The sequence below is a fragment of the Pituophis catenifer genome, unplaced genomic scaffold (assembly GCF_029215685.1).
Source record: "Pituophis catenifer annectens isolate HBS135680 unplaced genomic scaffold, rPitCat1.0.hap2 SCAF_2, whole genome shotgun sequence".
NCBI classification, from domain to species: Eukaryota; Metazoa; Chordata; class Lepidosauria; order Squamata; family Colubridae; genus Pituophis; species Pituophis catenifer.
The window spans coordinates 114,079,772-114,099,657 of record NW_027256882.1 but is presented as its reverse complement, the minus strand read 5'-3'; the positions used below and the strand labels follow the sequence as shown (position 1 = coordinate 114,099,657).

The 19,886-nt window shown below is 38.3% G+C and overlaps 1 protein-coding gene across 1 annotated transcript in view; it reads right to left on the bottom strand.

The window, feature by feature from the left end:
* Nucleotides 1-1,776: 1,776 nt before the first annotated feature.
* LCP2 (lymphocyte cytosolic protein 2) overlaps nt 1,777-19,886 on the bottom strand; it is a 38,439-nt gene continuing 20,329 nt past the window's right edge. Inside the window, exon 7 of the mRNA XM_070934400.1 lies at nt 1,777-1,932. Coding sequence (XP_070790501.1) covers nt 1,777-1,932 — 156 coding nt within the window. The remainder of the gene's footprint in view (nt 1,933-19,886) is intronic.

The window sequence follows — 19,886 nt, the reverse complement described above, 5'->3', positions numbered from 1 at the left end:
CTCTTTTAATATGTTGCACTTCATTTCTCTATTCACCTGAATGTTGGTGGCATCATATATGGTACTGTATAATTAAGTACATTATTTGTGCATAATTTTTTCTTTAAAAAAATATACACGCTCAGCTTCATACTGTCTATCTTTGGGGCAGCTTATAAATTAATAAAAGTGTGTAATCTAAAATTATTCCTGAACAGGATGAATTATGGTATTCTATATAAGCAAATAAAAAGGAAAAAAACTTAAAGAATTTTAAAATTGACAAAATTTTACTACAACTTTAATTTTTAAAACAAAAATATTATAAATTTGATAATAACATATAAATTTGTAAAAATTCAAAATATCCACACAAAGATAAAATCCAGCCTATACAAAGAATGAAATCAGTATTTACAATTGGATAAAATCTTATTAGGTAATGACAGGAAAGTTTTATCAAAATGTTATTCTTATCTATTATCATTGAAAGTGGGGGAGGATGTCGTTAAAAACTCCATGATTGCCTGGGGGCGAAATATGGGTTATTCATTGCATTTTCAAAAATGGGAGGAGATTTGGTTTAAAAACTTAAAATTAACTATGGCATCCTCTTATAAAGAGAATATTTACAAGATGATTTATCGATGGCACCTACCTCCAGCAAGATTAGCTAAAATGTTCCCCAGGACTTCTCCACAGTGCTGGAAATGTGGGCATAGCAATGGAACCTATTTCTACCAATGGTGGACGTGCCAACTGGCAGCTAAATATTGGATGAAAATACGACGATGGTTGCTTGAAATCACACACTGTAGAGTGGAACTGAAACCGGAAACCTTCTTATTGGGGGTTAGACCCGTAAATATTGGAATGACTAAATGGTATCTGATGCTGCACATAATCACTGCAGGGAGACTGGCATTCGCACAAGAATGGAAGAATGAGGACTTACCAATGGACTCAAAAATAATATATAAAATCATGGAATGTGCGGAGTCCAATAGACTTACAAAACTGATCAAAGGTAAAAGAGACTCAGACTTTTATGGTAGTTGGAATATGTGGTATGATTGGATCCAGAAACGATGGGAGAGAGACAAAGGATAATGTTGGATTATAATTATAGATGATGGTATACTTATGGTAATTTATAAGTCTGGGAAATGTAAATTTGTATATAAGAATTTGCAAATATTTTCTAATTTTACTCTCTGATTATTGGTGTATATATATATATATGGATATTTTGGTGATGTTACACCGTGATAGAAAAATTATTGTATATTAATTTTTGCTTTTTGAATTATAACAAAATACCTTAATAAAATTCTTTAAAGAGTATTTACAAGGGGTGAAAACTACTGTTGTATTGGTAGGATACAAGCCCATCTTTTCCCCTTTCATCTGTTGCCATTTCTCAAGATTCTTGTTCAGAATCATGGGATAATTGGTAGATTCATTTGTAATGCATCTCATTGGAAAACAAAGAGGGTGGACATTTATCTAATCTTAAATCTTGCACAATTAATGCAAGGGTTTCAGGTTAATAATAGGAACTTTCTGCCTGCTCTGCTGCCCACATCACATGTTGTGTGGATTCTCCCAATACTCTAGAATGTTTTAGAAGAAAAAAGAAAATTGGGGGTTGACTGCTCAATAAGTATTGGAGTTTATCCACCATTACTGGGATATTAACATACTTTCATTATCGTTTTTTTTTCAGAGTCAGTATAATAAACTGAAAGACAATAATTGGAATAATAGTACTTGAAAACTCATGATGATTCCAACAAGCTACATCAGAAACCATTCCACTGTGTGATAGTGAAGCTGACACTTGTTGCAGAAGAAATATGCAACAGAGCATTTCTTAAAGTGTGATCTAAGAATCTTTGGAAGTTCCTCAAAATCTTCTCCAGAGTTTGTGAGCTCAGAATTATTTGCCAGATACTGAAGATATATGCAAAAAATTTAAACAATGAGTTTTCATTATTATGTTTTACTTGTTAAAAACATGGGAGTTAACGTAAAACATTTTATTTACGTTGATATTTATTCTATTTAAAATTGTGCATGATTCAATAAATAAATATTGTATGAATGTGTCAATTTTAATTTTTAACATAATAAGTATCAATAAATATAACCCATACTGACAAAAGCTCTTTTGACGTTTTCCATAATTTTTAAAAGTGAAAAGGATTCTTGATGGCAAAAATTAACAAACACTCATCTCATAGTTTTGGGTGGAGACAAAGAAACTGAGTGGCAAAGGGTCTTCGGATTAGTAGGAATTGTTTTCTGTTTAGATCTGTTACACTTTCTTGATATTTCAATAAAGCTTTATAGTTTGATTATATGTTGAACCGATTATTGAATCTGAGTTTTCCAAAGTTTGATTAGGCTGGCAGAACTGAAATTGGTAAATTGCCTGGGTTATTTTTTCATAGAATTTTGTTTTGACTTTCAGGCTACTTAACCAAACACTTTCTTCTATATTCATTTATACCCCAAGAATGGAGCAGCTCTTAAAAAGAGATCTATTGTTTTACTAACCTTCTAAATGTTCATAAAGTGACAATACATGCAAGGGCTTTCCTCTGCTGAAACTTTATATTGGTAGTTCCATACGGTTCTTGCACTGGGAAGGACTTCTGGAAATTCCAGCTGTCATGAATTTTCTTCTTTGCTGTTGTTTATTAATTTTGTTACTTGCCATTTACTGATTCTTGATAGACACAATACCAGTATTCTACAAAGCATTAATGTTTTACAAAGTCAACAAGAAGCAGAGTACATTTCTAGTCAACTATTCACAGCAACATTTGACATTCATCCTTAATTAGTTTATAACATATCTTCATTTTAATGAAGACTCAGAAAATGCAAAATATTAATATAGTTATGCATCAAAAGCAAGATGTGGCACACTGAATTAGTATCCATGCAGGTCAACGTTTGATTTAACTTTCAGATATCACCTTGGTATGATCATCTGAAAATCAAGGTCAGTGGTGCCTATAATAGCATGTTTTGATAACAGTCATATCTCCAATAAGTAGAAAACAGAACAGGCTGAACTTTTGTAAATATTACATCAGATGTGTTGTTAGAGACAACATGCTTGCTAAAGTTTTCAGAATGGAATGAACCCACAAGTCATATAATTGTGACCTGTGGTAGGACTGTTTCCTGCTAAGACTGCAAATGGATGGTATATTATATTGGTTGCAAGAACTGGAACAATGAAATGAGGCCATCCATATTTTGTGTAAATAAGTATAAGCCTTCTACAGTTTGAAGGGCAAAAGGGGGTGTCAGAAATGCACGTAATGGAAAATCCCAGAGTCAGATATTATGGAATATTGGCTGGATTGAAAAATCTCTTTTATCTATGCGCAAGAATATACACATGCCAATAAAATGTATTTTCTGTCTTTCTGGAAGTATGCATCATTTAGAGTATTTTATAATAAGGAAAATCATTAATAAATGCAATGGTATTTCCTTCCTCCCTAAAAAGAATTGTAAGAAAAGGTGAAAGTAGCAGCCAAAAGAGAAACACTGGACATTATTTATCTCGATACAAATGATATCTGATAAGCAAGGAGATCTTTGTCATATAGCAATCAAGACTAAATTAACAGTCCAGCTCCCTATTCCAAAAGTTCTACAATTTAACTATGGGCATTGAAACTGTTTCTCAAATTCCTGTCAACTGGGATTTAAAAAAAAGCTCCTCCATCAGATCCGAAGACATGGACACACTAGGATGGGAGAAAAGAGCTTAGGTTTTTCCAGGACCTAATTTAATAGTTAGTACCAGAACTTTATTTCAGTCACTATAAATATAATCTTGTAGAGCACAGGTGTCAAACTCACTGCGTCATGTTGTCATCATGTGACATATCGCAACTTTTTTCCCCTTTTGATAAAATGGAGGTGGGCATGGCCAACGTGTGATGCATCCGACCCACGGGTTGTGAGTTTGACATCCCTGCAAGGAATGCCTATCAACTTTTTTTTTAGTGTTCTGGATCATTTAAAGCTCTTTCTTAAGGTATTCAAGTTAGTTTCCAAGACAGTGTTATCACAACAAGCCATTTCAAATCAAACTGAAATATTTTTTTTATTTATTATTAATTTTCCTTCCTTCCTTCCTTCCTTCCTTCCTTCCTTCCTTCCTTCCTTCCTTCCTTCCTTCCTTCCTTCCTTCACAGCCTTCTTTCTGGATTTTTCCCCCCCTCATAGCAGTAATAAGAGAGAGTACTGAGCCAAGTCAACAGTGAACTTCCAGATCTCCTAATCATTCGGTGACTGATTCTGTGAACTTGAATATAGATCTCCTAATCATAGTCCAAAACTTTTACCATTATACCACAGAAGATAACTTTATTATAATAAATAATAAAGACCAGGTCTTATTCAATCTCATTAAATTTAGCTGTTCAGGAAACATAGGTTCAGAGCATATTTGTAAAAGAAACATGATTCTTTAAATCCCAAACACTGGAAATGATATATCTGTATTTTCTCATGTGTGCACATAATTTTAAAAAATGAGATTATTTTTTAAACAATGTGTGCATGTATTAATGTTTTATATTAATTTTAAGCACATTCTTAACAATATTTAAATGTAAACATTTGTTTCTGAATGTGTTAGTAGACTTACTCAAGTTAACTAATGTGGCATTCTGACTGTGTTCCATAATTCGCTAAAAGACTAAGCAGACCCTGAAATGAATATTCTACGTTTGACTTTAACAGCTCTGTATTTTGCTGGATTGTGTTTATGCATTTTTCTATTTGGTTCAAATTTTAATTATTTTATTTTATTCTGCAGTTTTCTACAGCAGATGAACAGATGGTCATGAAATATGTTTCAATCCCATAATTAAAACAAACATTTGTTTACTAAAAGTATATCAAAGATAAAAAATTATCACATATTACCAATATAGCCTAGCACCAGGTGATTCCAATATATGTTTGCAGTGATAAACTGTAGAAAATGCTTTGTTTTTTTCTATTTTGTCAAGCGTCCCATTGATCTAGAAAGCACTGATGGATAGAATGTTCTTTTTGCATAAAAATTAGTAACAATTTAGATTGATTTGGACTATTTTCAATCTAATGACTCCCCCCCCTTTTTAATATAATAGTACACCGACATCTGCATAACTGAACCTGGAATTGTTTCAGAGAAATAAATAAACAAAGGTCTCCAAGTGCACGATAAGGAAATGGGGGGGGGATTACCTGTAAGTAAAAATCCTCACAAATAGCAGGACCTGCTTTTATTTGGATAAATGGAAACAAAACTGCATTCCATGCAAGTAGACTTGAATTACTGAAGAAAGGTGAGATGGTAAGAGCCTAGCCTCTTTATTTGTAAATAAGCTGAATATCAAACCATTACATCTGATTGTAATTTTTTTTAAAAAAAGATTTTGTATCCTTTTATACTATTTTTGGAAAGGCATACTTGACATTATAGTGGTGAGCTTGGATTAAAATGAAGGTACTAGAAGTTTGTGGATTTTATTAAGAAAATAATTTATGTATCTCTTACTCCCCCTACCTCCCTATGCCTGTGATTTGAGAATGGAATATTAAGATGTTCCAAGAACAGGAGAAATAATGTCCTATAGTTTTGCTTATTATAAAATAAATGAAAAAACTAAAGTTACCCCACCAGATATTTTCCTTTCACACTTTTCAAGACAACACTCATTTCTTTTGGATTACTTGTTTTTCTGTTTGTCCAAAAATGTCACCTATCCACTACAGTTTTTCCTCAGTTTCGAAGGGTCTTAGAATCAAGATTTTCACAATTGGAATATATTTTGGCTTCCCACCTGAACATTTTAAACTTTATCAGCCAACATGAATCAAATGCCTGTCTGTCACTATATCAATCTATCCTGAGAGAACCAATTACATCTTGTCATCAAACTCAGAGATTTGAGCATTCATTCTGTTACCTGCTGTATGGAGTAAATAATCTAGTCACTTACCTATCTTGTCATATTCTTGATTCCTGGATGTTCTGAATGCAAAATTATTTAAATATTTCTGAAAAAGATAGCAAACTTTTTGAAGAGTTTAGGTAGCTAAATTCTAAAACCAGGGACAAGCTTAACACCTTCTTTCTGTCCTATGGGTTCTGCATTGGTTCTCTATAAACATTTAATTTCTTAGTCACAAAACAGACATGACTATAATACCTTGGAATAGTATGTAGACAAAACTATAATCTATAATCTTCATGCCAATACTTCTTCTCAAAGTCGATAAATAAAAAAGAGCAGGTGACCAAAATCTTTTGAGAAACAGCGTAGGGTTCATTAAAGCAAATTTGTGTTCCTTATGTTTTGACAGAAAATATTTCAATAGCCTCTTTCATCAACAAAAAAGCTCTCTCATAATATCATAGATTATCTCCAAGAGTGGATGCTCCACATGTGATGTGACATACAAAACAATAGAGAAGAAAGAGAACAGAGTTTGACAAAAAATAGTTTCAGGAAAAGAGTAGAAGACAATTTTATCTCAGAAGTGGAGAATGAAAAACAGGAAAATAACACCTACAATGACTGCTAAATACTGTAAAGAAACACGTTTTCAAAAGGATTTTTTAAAAATACAATCATGTTGGTTAACAAAGATGTGACAAGTTACCAGCAATGGATAGAAATTATTGGTTGAACCATATAAAAGCTGGGGAAAATAAATAAAGGCAGGAAACAGCAGAATTGTTTTTCTATGGTAAAAGGGAATATAATGAGTAAAGTTGTATTGTCAAGAACTGTGTATCTTAGAGTAATTTACCACAAACATTTTCACTATCATTCAGACATATATTATGAAGGGCATTATAAAGGCAACTCAATCTACAACATTTTCAGGTATAACTTCCCACCATTCTAACGTGTCTCTATTCTAGGTAACAGCTGCACGACTCCAACAAACAAATTTCTAAAAATATCTATAACTGATGAAAGTAAGCATTCTACCTTAAAAATAATATTTAGAAGAAAACTATCCATAAACGGTACTAAAAAAAATGAAAGGCAATATTTTGCTCTAGTGAATCCAGCTGAGTTTGCAAGATTGTTTGCATCTCAACTGGTAGCTTTGAATGGAATGGAATTCCCATTTGCATCATCAGATTGATGAAGCTGAAGGTATCGTAAATATTAGTTCCAAATAATTAACTTTTGTGCTTTCTCTATGTTCAGTTACCTAAGTGACAACTACAGATACCAAAGAAAATTTCCAATCAAAACACTGATTTAGTATCAGACAAATTATTTGATATTAGACCATTCATAACTTATAGACAGTTCTTCCATGACAAAAGTACATACCTATAAGCTGTATAACCATTAAAATAAAAAATGTTTTCATAATTGAAAGGATATATATGTCGAATAAATTCTTTTCAAACAAGATAGACCCCATACATACATACATACATACATACACACATATACATGAAGTGAAAGAAAATGAATAAGGTGAGCCATTAGCTGAAAAAGAAATTCCAAGAACAGCATCTAATTTAGAAGAGAAGCTGCATTTATTTACTTTACCTTAAAAACAGATATTTTTCATTAACTTTCAGAAGTTAACCATAAATTCCATCTTCCAAAGCTCAGTATAAGGTGTCTATAACACTTGAAAATAGTGATAAAGGCATATCATCACAGGAATATACAGATATATTATCCATAACTGAGGGGTTTTGTTTCCTGGTAGGCTCCATACTGTGATACCCCAATATCTGGCAAAGCTGAAATATATACACTATATCTGTCTCTACTTAAAAAGCAGAGATAACAGTAAAATCTTTGTACAATGTTCATTCACGATGTCACCTTGGAAGCAATGCAAGACCCAATGTTAAAAATCTTCTGGCCTGATTCCAGTTATGAATGCATGAAGTGCACTGAAAATTGTTTTCTTTTCAGATCCTTTTCTTAAGCCATCCATAAGCATGGTGCAAAACTAATATCCCGACCCTGTCCAGAGCCCTTCTAAGAAATACGGTTCTTTCTGAAAATGAGTCCCTGCTGGGCAATTTATATAAAGCAATAAAAATCTGCAAGATATAAAGACAAAATATATTTTTGCATATAATATTAGCATTGTCAACACCGCAGACTTTATCTACTGGTCAGAGAGGAAATATTCTGAATAGTGTCATTTGTTTGTGGGAATGCACAACATAGTTTCAACAACTAACACTTGATGTTTCTTTGCAAAATAAGCCTTTGCTGGATGTCGAAGTCAAATGTGTTTCTGCCCACTTGTATCAGTGCACTCTTGAAAACAATCCTGTAAAAAAGTAGACGAAGGTCATTAACTAAAAAAGTGCCTGCTGGTTTTGAATGTGTTGATTTTATTTTTATAGCCCAAGCAAACACAAAGTACAAGGAGCAGGAGGCAGGAGGGGAAAACTCCATTTGATCCTAGCACATCAGCTTAACCTCATCTCTATCACACAAGAGAAAGTAATGGAATGTTACATATTAAGAGCTTTCCCCTTTCCAATGTGGGCATTCAAGAGCTCTCGTGTCTTAGCCGAAGCTGGGGTATATGGACTGTCACTGCAGATATGTTGAGCTTTATTTGAAATACGTGGTGAGCATGCTGCAATTTTCAAATGTGCTACAACAGGTAAATAGCATGAAGTCAGGGACATTATTTTTTATTGGAAGGATTTTCACTATGAACAATCCATAAAAGTACAATTAAAATATAAAAACCAATACAAACTAAAAGAATAAAAGAAAAAACCCACCAGAAAGTGCAGAAAAGAAAAAAATAGAAAAAAGGAAGAATAAGAACACAGTAAAGAAACAAAAAAGAAAGAAAAAAAGAAAAAAATTACTTCCCACCCCCTTCTGACAAGTATAAATAATTTTAGCAACTTATCAGCTTCTCTTAAAATGCAGCAAATGATCTCTTCTTCTCATAGTTCATCTCTTTATCTTATAAACAAATCCTTAAGGCCTCATTGTTCAGTTGTGATCAGCAAAAGTCCATTAAATGTTACCAGATAACAACACATTTATTTTAACCTTACAAAAAAACCAACTTTATATTCCTTTCTTTTACTTTTAGCCATCTTGATTTTTAGTCCCTTCAAATAATGTCTTAGAACTGGATTTACTTTTTTCTTTTTCTCAAAATTCTTCAAAGCTTTAACAAATCTCTTTTATAAATCCAATATAAGAAAGTTATCAGGTCGCTTCCTTTTATTTTTAACAATCATGCTCTTTAAATAATAGTCTCTTTAAATAATGTCGAAGGCCTGCAAGGGACTTGTGTTTGGGGGAACCAGGCACAAGATTTGCAGGGATTCTGTGCAGTGGGATAGACAGAGATAGATGAGGGGAGCTACAGCATCCTTGTGGTTGGTTGTAAGGGCAAATGACCATGGGGACCCTGCAGTGGCTGTAACATTGAAAGTGATCAGATCAGATTAACAGAGTTGGAAGGGACCTTGTAGGTCATCTAGTCCAACCCCCCCCCACACTCAAACAGAAGACTCTACAACATTTCTGACAAATGGCAGTCTAATCTTTTCTTGAATGTCTCAAGTGATGAAGCTCCCACAACTTCTGAAGGCAAGCTGTTCCATTGGTTGATTGCTCTCACTGTCAGAAAGTTTCTTCTTATTTCCAGATTGAATCTCTCCTTGTTCAGTTTCCATCCATTATTCCTTGTCTGTCCTTCAGGTGCTTTGGAAAATATCTTGACCCCCTCCTTTCTGTGGCAGGCCCTCTGGGACTAGGTCATCATTAGCTTTTGGAGAGTCCCTCATAACTTCAAATGGTCACTAAATCAAGAACAGCTGTAATGAACAACTGACTTAATCTACAACATCCATCTAACATAACAATTTATGAATTCTTCCACTTGTTGTCAGTGGCACAGCCACATCTTCAAGCCCATAAGAAAGCCCAACAGGGTCTAATGTCAAGCAGGATGGTGTTCCAAAGAGGGGATACCACAATGGAAACACCTCCCATTCAATCACACTCTTTGATAGATAGAACCTATACAGTATTTCAATTTTTATTTATTGATTAGCCCTTTGGGCCATATCAAGTGCAGAATTACAAAGACAAATCATTACAAAGGTTTGGTAAAACAAATTAAGTAAGATTGGAAGAACTCGCAATTAAAATACAATTAGAATAAAATACGACCATCATGCCTTTCCTGTTGGATGCTGGGTGAGTAGATACATTCAGGGAGAAGAAGCCCCTAAATTACCAGACTGCATACTATGAGGGAATTATCACTAACTACCAAGTAGCTTCAATTGAACTTGAATTGAGTTTGAGCAGGGGGTTGGATTAGAAAACCTCCAAGGTCACTTCCAACTCTGTTATTCTGTTGGAAACAAATACAGTTTGCAAAACAAAGGTGTAATGTGGGGTAAAGGAGACACACTGATAATTTAAACCTGCTGTAGCTTCTATAGTTACAGGCAGCAAAAACCAAAGCAATTTAGAGACCAAAGAGGCCTCAGAAAGGAGAATAGGGACCTTTCTTATTTATTTTCAACTGATCTCCTGGGCAATGGAAAGATGCTGATCCTTCCATTGTCGGGCCAGCTCTGGATTACCATCCCAGAGGCCTCCCCCCTCTCTTTCTATAGGGGGGGGTTAAACCTTCATGCATAAAAGACCTAAAGAAAGCTAAGGAGATTAGAAATGATTGTTATATCTATCATGGGGGCTTTGCTTCTACAAAGTGACTGCCTTATTCCATCTCCCCTCCTGTATTTTTATCTCCTATCGCCCTTTTATGACCGGATATTCGGCTTTTTGTGAATCATTTGCTATCCAGGTTTGTTGTTTCCTGTATATCAGGATGAGAATTTCCTTACTTTTATTTCATCTGAGTCTCCCTGGATTTTCGCCTACTATATATATTTCCCACAGACTATCCGTATCTCTAATCTCAAGGATTGGCTATTCCATCTATGCCTAGGTACAACATTGAAAGAACAGGACTATAGCTGCTGTTTTCCTCCCTTATATCTGGTTGCCGTGAGAGGGTGATCAATGTTCACATCTGAGTTCAAAATGGCTCTTTCTACCGCTGATATGAGAGTTCAGCAGGACTAAAATGACTTGTACCTCTAATTGATACTCTCTCCACAGGACCCTGGATAACTAGGACATGCCTACCAGCTATAGACTATCTAGCTACAAAATGTACTCATTGGGAGAACTCCTCAAACTGCGAGATGCCCCCCTCTCGCAGGTCTGGTCCTCTTCTTTATCGAGGGCCTATCTCGATGACGGACTTTGGAGTCCGGAGAGATGGCATACAGCAAAAATAGGGTTGTGGGGTTTTTTAGGGAAATTTCTTAATAAGATTTTAAGGGATTCTGGGAGGGGGGTAGATTACGTGGGTTCGGGGGAAGACCCGCGGGGGAGGGTATCTGGGCCAGCCGTAGGGCATGGCATGGGAGGTGTGAACTCTGGGGTCAAGGAGATGATTAGATCTTACGATACAGATGCCCATAACATCGATACTGTAGGTGGGAGGGGCAGATATGGCGGGAGCAGGGGGCCACATCATCCTACGGGAGTGCGTCCCCGCTGTTTACAAGCGGTGGTGCGCTCCGACCCTCAAAGCTCTTCTCGTTCCCCAGGTTGTACGGAACCTCGGGCCCCAGGCCTTCGGCTGATGCTGTGCAATGCCAGGTCCGTGGTAAATAAAGCCCCCCTCATTTGTGATCTTATTCAGGAGGGGGGTGCGGACCTGGCGGGTATTACGGAGACCTGGTTGGGCCAGGAAGGGGGAGCCCCCCTTGTTGATATGTGCCCACCAGGTTTCCGTGCTTTCCATCAGCCAAGGTCTCAGGGGAGGGGCGGAGGGGTGGCGGTTATTATTAACGAGGGTCTTGGACCAAGGGAGGCCACTGTTCCTCAGACGGCTGGATGTGAGTCCCTTCTTGTGAAGTGGGGTCATAGGGTGCAGTTGGGCTTGCTAGTCACATACCTGGCTCCCTGCCATGTGGCAGCAGCCCTGCCTGAGCTGCTTGATGTTATAGCCGCGGTGGCTGTTGACACCCCCAGGCTTATGGTCATGGGGGATTTTAACCTGTCATCAGTTGGCGAGACATCTGAGGTGGCTCGGGAGTTCATGGCTTCCATGACGGCTATGGACCTGACCCAGTTAATTTATGGCTCTACTCACATGGGGGGACACACACTGGACCTTGTTTTTGTCTCTGGACAGTGGTTGAGTGATCTCGAGATAGGGGATATAGCGATTGAACCCTTGTCATGGTCAGATCACTCCCTCCTTCGCCTGGACCTTCGAACTGCCACACCCCGCCGCAGGGAGGCGGAACCGACCAGGTGGTTCCGCCCCAGGCGCCTGATGGATCCTGAGAGATTCCAGATGGAGCTTGGGCCATTTCCTGAGGCTCTAGCACACGACTCGGCTGAAGACTTAGTGGCCGCCTGGGATAGGGCGGCGGCTGATGCTTTAGACCGAGTCGTGCCTTTGCGGCCTCTGACCCGGCGCCGGTCTCACCTGGCTCCTTGGTATACTGAGGAGCTGAGGGAGATGAAGCGCCGGAAAAGACACCTAGAGAGCAGTTGGAGGGCTAGTCGTTCTGAATCCGACCGAACACTGGTAAGATCTCATATTAAGAATTACCTAGTGGCGATAAGAGTAGAGAAGAGTAACTACTTTTCTACTCTTATTGCGTCATCAGATAATCACCCAGCCGCCCTGTTTAGGGTGACCCGCTCTCTGATCCATCAAGAGACGCGGGAAGACCCCTTGGAGGATAGAGCTGAGGATTTTGTACAATATCTGTATGACAAAATTGCTCAGATTCGTGAACAGCTAGACTCTGACTGGATTGATCCAGAGGAGATGACAGGGGCAGGTCCTGAGAATATTATTTGGGAAGAGTTTGATCCTGTGACTCCCGAAAGCGTGGACAGGATACTGAACAGACTAAAGGCGACCACATGTTTATTGGACCCGTGTCCATCCTGGTTGGTACTGGCCTCCCGGGAGGTGACACGAGGCTGGCTCCAGGAGATTATAAATGCTTCTTTGAGTGAGGGTGTCTTTCCCACCGTCTTGAAAGAGGCGGTGGTGAGGCCCCTCCTCAAGAAGCCCTCCCTGGATCCAGCTGTATTAGCAAATTATCGTCCTGTCTCCAACCTTCGCTTTGTTGCAAAGGTTGTTGAGAGTGTGGTTGCATGACAACTGCCTCAGTACCAGGATGAATCGAATTATCTAGATCCATTCCAGTCGGGATTCAGGCCCGGGTACAGCACAGAGACAGCATTGGTCGCATTGGTTGATGATCTCTGGAGGGCTCGAGACAGGGGTTGCTCCTCAGTCCTTGTCCTATTAGACCTCTCAGCGGCTTTTGATACCATCGATCATGATATCATGCTGCACCGGTTGGAAGGGTTGGGTGTGGGGGGCACTGTTCTACAGTGGTTCTCCTCCTTTCTCTCTGACCGGTCGCAGTCTGTGTTGACAGGGGGGCAGAGGTCGACCCCGAGGCCCCTTATATGTGGGGTGCCACAAGGATCGGTCCTCTCGCCCCTTCTATTCAACATTTATGTGAAGCCGCTGGGTGAGATCATCCGTGGTTTTGGGGTGAAGTACCATCAGTACGCTGATGACACCCAGCTGTACATCTCCACCCCAGACCACCCCAATGATGCCCTCGAGGTGATGTCCCGGTGCCTGGAGGCCGTACGGATCTGGATGGGGAGGAACAAACTCAGACTCAACCCATCCAAGACCGAGTGGCTGTGGTTTCCGTCGTCCCGATATAGTCAGTTGGCGCCATCTCTGACTATTGGGGGCGAATCGTTGGCCCCCACAGATGGGGTTCGCAACTTGGGCATCCTCCTGGACTCACGGCTGTCTTTTGAAGAGCATATGACGGCCGTAGCCAGGAGGACTTTTTATCAGGTTCGCCTGATTCGCCAGTTGCATCCCTTTCTGGATCGGGACTCGTTACGCACGGTCACTCACGCCCTTGTCACCTCACGCCTGGATTATTGTAATGCTCTCTACATGGGGCTCCCCTTGAGAATCACCCGAAGGCTCCAACTGGTCCAGAATGCGGCCGCGCGGGTGGTAATGGGAGCAATGTGGCGCTCTCATGTAACCCCCCTCCTGCGCGAGCTGCACTGGCTCCCAGTGGTCTTCCGGGTGCGCTTCAAGGTTTTGGTTACTATCTTTAGAGCGCTCCATGGCTCAGGACCAGGGTACTTACGAGACCGCCTCCTGCCACCAATAGCCTCTCACCGACCAGTTCGCTCCCATAGAGAGGGACTCCTCAGGGTGCCGTCGGCCAAACAATGTCGACTGACGGCCCCCAGGGGGAGAGCCTTTTCTGTGGGGGCACCTACCATCTGGAACGGGCTTCCCCCAGAGTTACGAAACATCCAAGACTTACGCATATTCCGCCGAGCCCTGAAAACATTTCTATTCCAACAAGCTGGTCTGGCCTAACTCTCCCTTTTTAATTGGCTTTTAAACTGTCTTTTAAATTGGGTTTTAAACCTCTTTAGATAAATTTGGATGTTTTTTTAATCTTTGAGCCTAAATTACTTAATCTGTTTCTTAATAGTTTTTAACTTCTATATGTATTTGTATTTATTATGGCTGTTCACTGCCCTGAGTCCTTCGGGAGTAGGGCGGTATACAAATATGAAAAATAAATAAATAAATAAATATATATATATTATTCAAGGATAGCCCCATGTAATATGCAACATGCCATTAAATTAGACAATGCACATTTTACTTAAAAGCTATAAGCATTATAGCCATTCAAGCTTTGGATAACAAAATTTAAGAGTTTTGTGTTAAGCTTTAAAGCCTCTAACAGTTCAGGCCTTGGCTATTGATGGGCAGAATCACCTGTCATCTGTCTCAAGAAAGACAAGTTTAAACAGAACAGGCAGAGAAAGGCTGAACTGGGAGAATGCTATGTAGACATCTATGCCATCAAAGAAACTGACCATAAAGTCAGTTTACAGGCCTTCTAAATCAGGCGTTCTTGTGTTAAATACTTTATAATAATAGACAAATTTACTTCAACTATCAGTAATTTCAAGAACATGCGTACAAATCAAAGAATGTTATGTGTTGTAGCCTAACCTAAAACAAGGTGCTTTGGTGGTCTAGCTTACTGCTTTTGGATAATATATAGAAAAGGAAAACTGATTTAAGGAAATTCAAGATAATGCCTATAAAACAAACTGGCAGAGTGAGAAATAGCATACACAGCAGGGGTGGGTTCTACTTACCTTTACTACCAGTTCGCAATGGGGCCACACACACGCTCTTCTGCACAAGTGCAGAAGCTTCTGCGCATGTGCAGAAGCATTTTGAGGACGTTGGGGTCGGTGGGCGGAGCTTCCCGCCGGTTTTACTACCAGTTCTGTAGAACTGGTGCGAACCGGGGGCAACCCACCACTGATACACAGGGGTACTTCAGTACTCAACTGCTTTAAAACTCATTGAATTTGGTACTGGAAACATTTTGACATGAAAATGTTGTCTTGCTACTCATCTTTGCTTGTCACTCAGCATGTTGCAAGAGGAAGTAGGGGACAGCCACAGAGAGCAGACAGGAAGCTGACTATGCTGGGAAGGTCACTGACATAGGAAAAGGGATAGATAGAAAGTCCTTCCCATGGTAAGTCACAAGGTAAATCACATGGTTTGTTTTCTAGTTATCCTTTTTTAGTACTTGTTGAGCCTCCCAGAACCAATTAAGCATGAGTTCCAAGGTACCACTGTAGTGCTTTCTCAAGCACTCATGTGTCATGATAATCCATGTTTTAAATATATAAGTGCTATCACTAAGGCCTCCACAAATACCTGCACTCCAGTTCCTATATATGCATATACATGAAACCATACAGACAAACATTCAACAGAATTTAGTCACTGCTTTTTTCTGGTTCTCTCTAATAAGCCCTATAAGAAGACTGGAATAATTATTAAACAATTAGATATTATTTTTGATTGCTTCCATGGATGCCCCATATCATGGAATTAAATACTTTAATCATAATAGCTCCTTGGAAATCTGATAGAATGATCCTCTTGTATATTTTACCTGATGCTGCTTTACAAAAGCTGGAAGGTAGACAGGCTAGGGAAAATGGTAAGTTCAGTTATGAAATGTCAGCCCTTCCCAACACACACCGACACACTTACAGTATACAAATATGGGTTGAAGCCCTAAGTGTTAAGACATTAAATATGGACAATGCTACTCAGACACACTTGCACAGACATAGGGGTCAATTTGATGCAGTGGATCACACTAGAAACTTGACGATTTCCCTCTCATACTGTAATACAGAAAAGTTAAGGACTGGGTCATCTTGAAATGTGTAGTCAAATAGTGCCAAAGTGGAGCCTTCAGAGTTCCAATCAGCAGTCTGTATCTTTCTTTTTATCCTGACGGTGCAATGAAAAAGCTATTTTTTAAAATAATGTGATAATAGAGAAAAAGGGTCCCCAACCTTGAGCTGAGTCGTTCAGAACCATGCTGCGGAAGTGGTGGGTGTGGGAAACATGCATATCCACTTGCACTAGCAGTGGGTGAGCGCATGCGCACATGCTCCATTTATGAAAGCAGAGGGCACATGTGCCCGCTGCTCATGCAAATAGAGCTGCACATGCCCACTGCACATACAGAACCATCCCCTCTCCCCTGGTTAGGCCACAAAGCTGGAATGGCTGGGGAACTCTGCTCTATTATCACAACATTATTAGAAAGGGTGGGATCAGGGATGGGTTCTACTTACCTTTACTACCGGTTTGCAGCGGGGCCACGCGCACGCTCTTCTGCGCATGCGCAGAAGCGTTTTGATGACCCCAACATCATCAAAACGCTTCTGTGCATGCGCAGAGGAGCGTGTGCTTGGCCCCGCTGCAAACCGGTAGTATGTTGGGGTCGGTGGGTAGAGCCTCCCGCCAGTTTTACTACCGGTTCTATAGAAGTGGTGTGAACCACTGGGTGGGATGGAGACGTCATCAAAGTCAACAGAGATTTGCACAAACACTTCTTGCTGAACTGAAGAATAAGCACATAATGTCTTAGAAAAAGACAGTTGTCTTCCTTCCCATTACAGTTTGTCAGCGATATTTTGAAAGTGGAACACAGTGATACATTCGGTATGCAGTGGTTGTATCTAATTCGCTGTGCCATCTAATGAAAATATGATGGTTGGATTTCTATCAGAAGGATCCCAGATTCATGTTTTCCTAATAGCACTATTGTGTTGAAATTATATTTTTATTCACCGCATTTTTACCTGAAATAAAATGTTTTCTCAAAATCATCACTGACATTTATGGAAACAACTCTTGGAAGAACATCCTCTCTCATTTTAAAATAATCTATTCTGAAGCAAAGTGCAGCAAAAGCTGTAATGTGATCTCATATAAGCTTTGTGTTTACAAGAAACATTGGTTCATGCTTTTATAGGCTTCCAAATGGTAATGCAGCACAGACTTCTTTTTTTAAAAAAAGAGCCAGACCTTACAAACAGTATCCAGCAGAAATAAAATTTCATCTGAATTCTTCCAGATTTTGTAGCTATTTCATTTTATGTATTCAGTAAATGCTATTTTCATAAACAGTAAAATAACTTGATCCATCATTTATTAAAAATTATAGATCTAAACAAGAAATGATGATATTGACTTTGACATTATATGCCACAAAATATTTTCTCTCTGTAAGTCTACATTGTTTAATTTCTGTCTATATAGAAAATATTCTTTTAAGAAATCAAAATATGTCACTTTTAGAAATGAAAATAATTATTAGTAATTCACTGGGATTTTTTTCTAATAAACCATCCTATTATATTAATATATTCAAACTGTGACTAGTTTTGAATCATGTCTTGGCTGAAATATCAGATAAGTTTGAAGAATTAATCTTCAGCACTTTGTTTTGAATGGATTCCTTTCTGTTTTCTCTTTTTTCTCTCATTATTAGCTTTTCTGATTCTATTAAGTACATTGGCATTTTGAGGGACTTGGATTCCTTTCCTGTTCAACTTCTTAATATAGGGGTTTGAAAAAGTTTTCAGAGGTCCTAAAAGAGTTCTGGATTTTTTGCTCTATTTGTTCAGCATATCTTAATTATGAGTAGTCACAAAGATTTGTTTGGAAATTTCTTAGTCAACTGGAAAAATACGTGTTAAGTCAGAAAAGTAGAAAAAACTTTCGAAAAAACTTTTTAAATTTAATAAATAAATTTATTAAATAAATAAATACAATGCTCATAGTCTTCTTAATTTACTGATGTGTAGGAGGAAGAAAAAGAAAACTCAATCAAGCTTTCAAGGTTATATTACTATACCCTATAATCAATAGCGTATACAATAGTTCCATTCAAATCTGTGGAGTCTATTTCCAGACTTAACCTATCTTGAAGGGTTAACACTGTCGCCTTTTAAAAATGATATTTTAATTAAAATGTTTAATGTAATTAGGACCCATACATTCTGATATTTGTCTTTCCAATTGAAAAAAAAGGTTAGTCCTGGATCGTATCTGAGAAAATATAGTAGTAGAATGATTCTACGCCAATGTGTCAAACAGTATATGTTTATATTTTTACACATTAAAAAAAATGAGCAAACATTTTAAAGTATTTCTTCTCTCAACAAATAAATAAATTCGTTCAAGGTTATGATGAATAAATAAATTCATTCAATCTTATGATGGCACTGAACAAATGGTGGTTTTGACCAATATTGAACATCCCAACACCCTGTATTCACTGCTTCATATCCAGTTCAGACTTATGATGGCTGCAACACCCTGCAATCATGTAATCTCCATTTGCGACCTTTCCTGCCAGTTTTCCTAGAAAGTCAATGGGGAAGCGGGCAAGGAATGTGGCAAATTACTGGGGCAAGTCTCTTCCATCTATGCAAACTCCCCATGCCCCTCTGCACTCACATGCCACCCATTCATACACTCGTGAATATTGACCCAGAGCCTCTCCACACCTCTCTTGCACACACAGACACACCTTCCCCAAACCTTGTTCACCACTTTACTCCTACCTGAGCCTTGCCACACATTCTTTTTATACTTGCACCCTTCCCCTTCTGGCAGCAGCCCCTTACCTACCTGCCAGCATACTTGGGAACAACCTGAAACTTGCAACCTCAGAGTCACTTCAACTGATATGATTGTGGCAGGAAGCTGGCAGGAAGTTGCATTGCCTAGCTTTATGACCGCATTGCTTAGTGACAGAAATTTGTCAAGCACTACTTGTATTAGCTTCTTGAATGTCATCAGGTTGAGAGCCATCCAGATTACTGAGAGAATATCATTCTATAAAGAAGTCAACTGCTAATCGGTGCAGCTCATGAGACGCACTGCAGGATATGCAGTGCTGAGGGAAATAATTATACATTTCTTAGTAGTTTTCCAACAATTTTTTTTTAATCTGGCTTTTAAGGTAAAGTAACTTCTTGTTAATAGTTTGTAGTTATATTTTTAGAATTTTTTATTGATGCTATTAGACTGGTTTGTTTTTTTTTTTTAAAAAAAAAAACCTACCTTGGGAGTTATTTTGCAATAAAAAGAAGATACTAGAGATATTAAATAATATTAATTTTCCCTACACCGAAACTTGAAACATTTTGTAAATACCAGAAAGCTGTATGTCTCTGCTAGCTTCTTAAATAACTTTCTAAAAATTAACATAGTTGCATAAGGAAAGTGTTTCTGAATCAAACCAAAAATCCATCAAATTCTTCATATTGTTCATAATGGCAAATCTTTCACATATATCTACTCCCCAGCAACTGGCATACATAAAATGTTACTTTTGA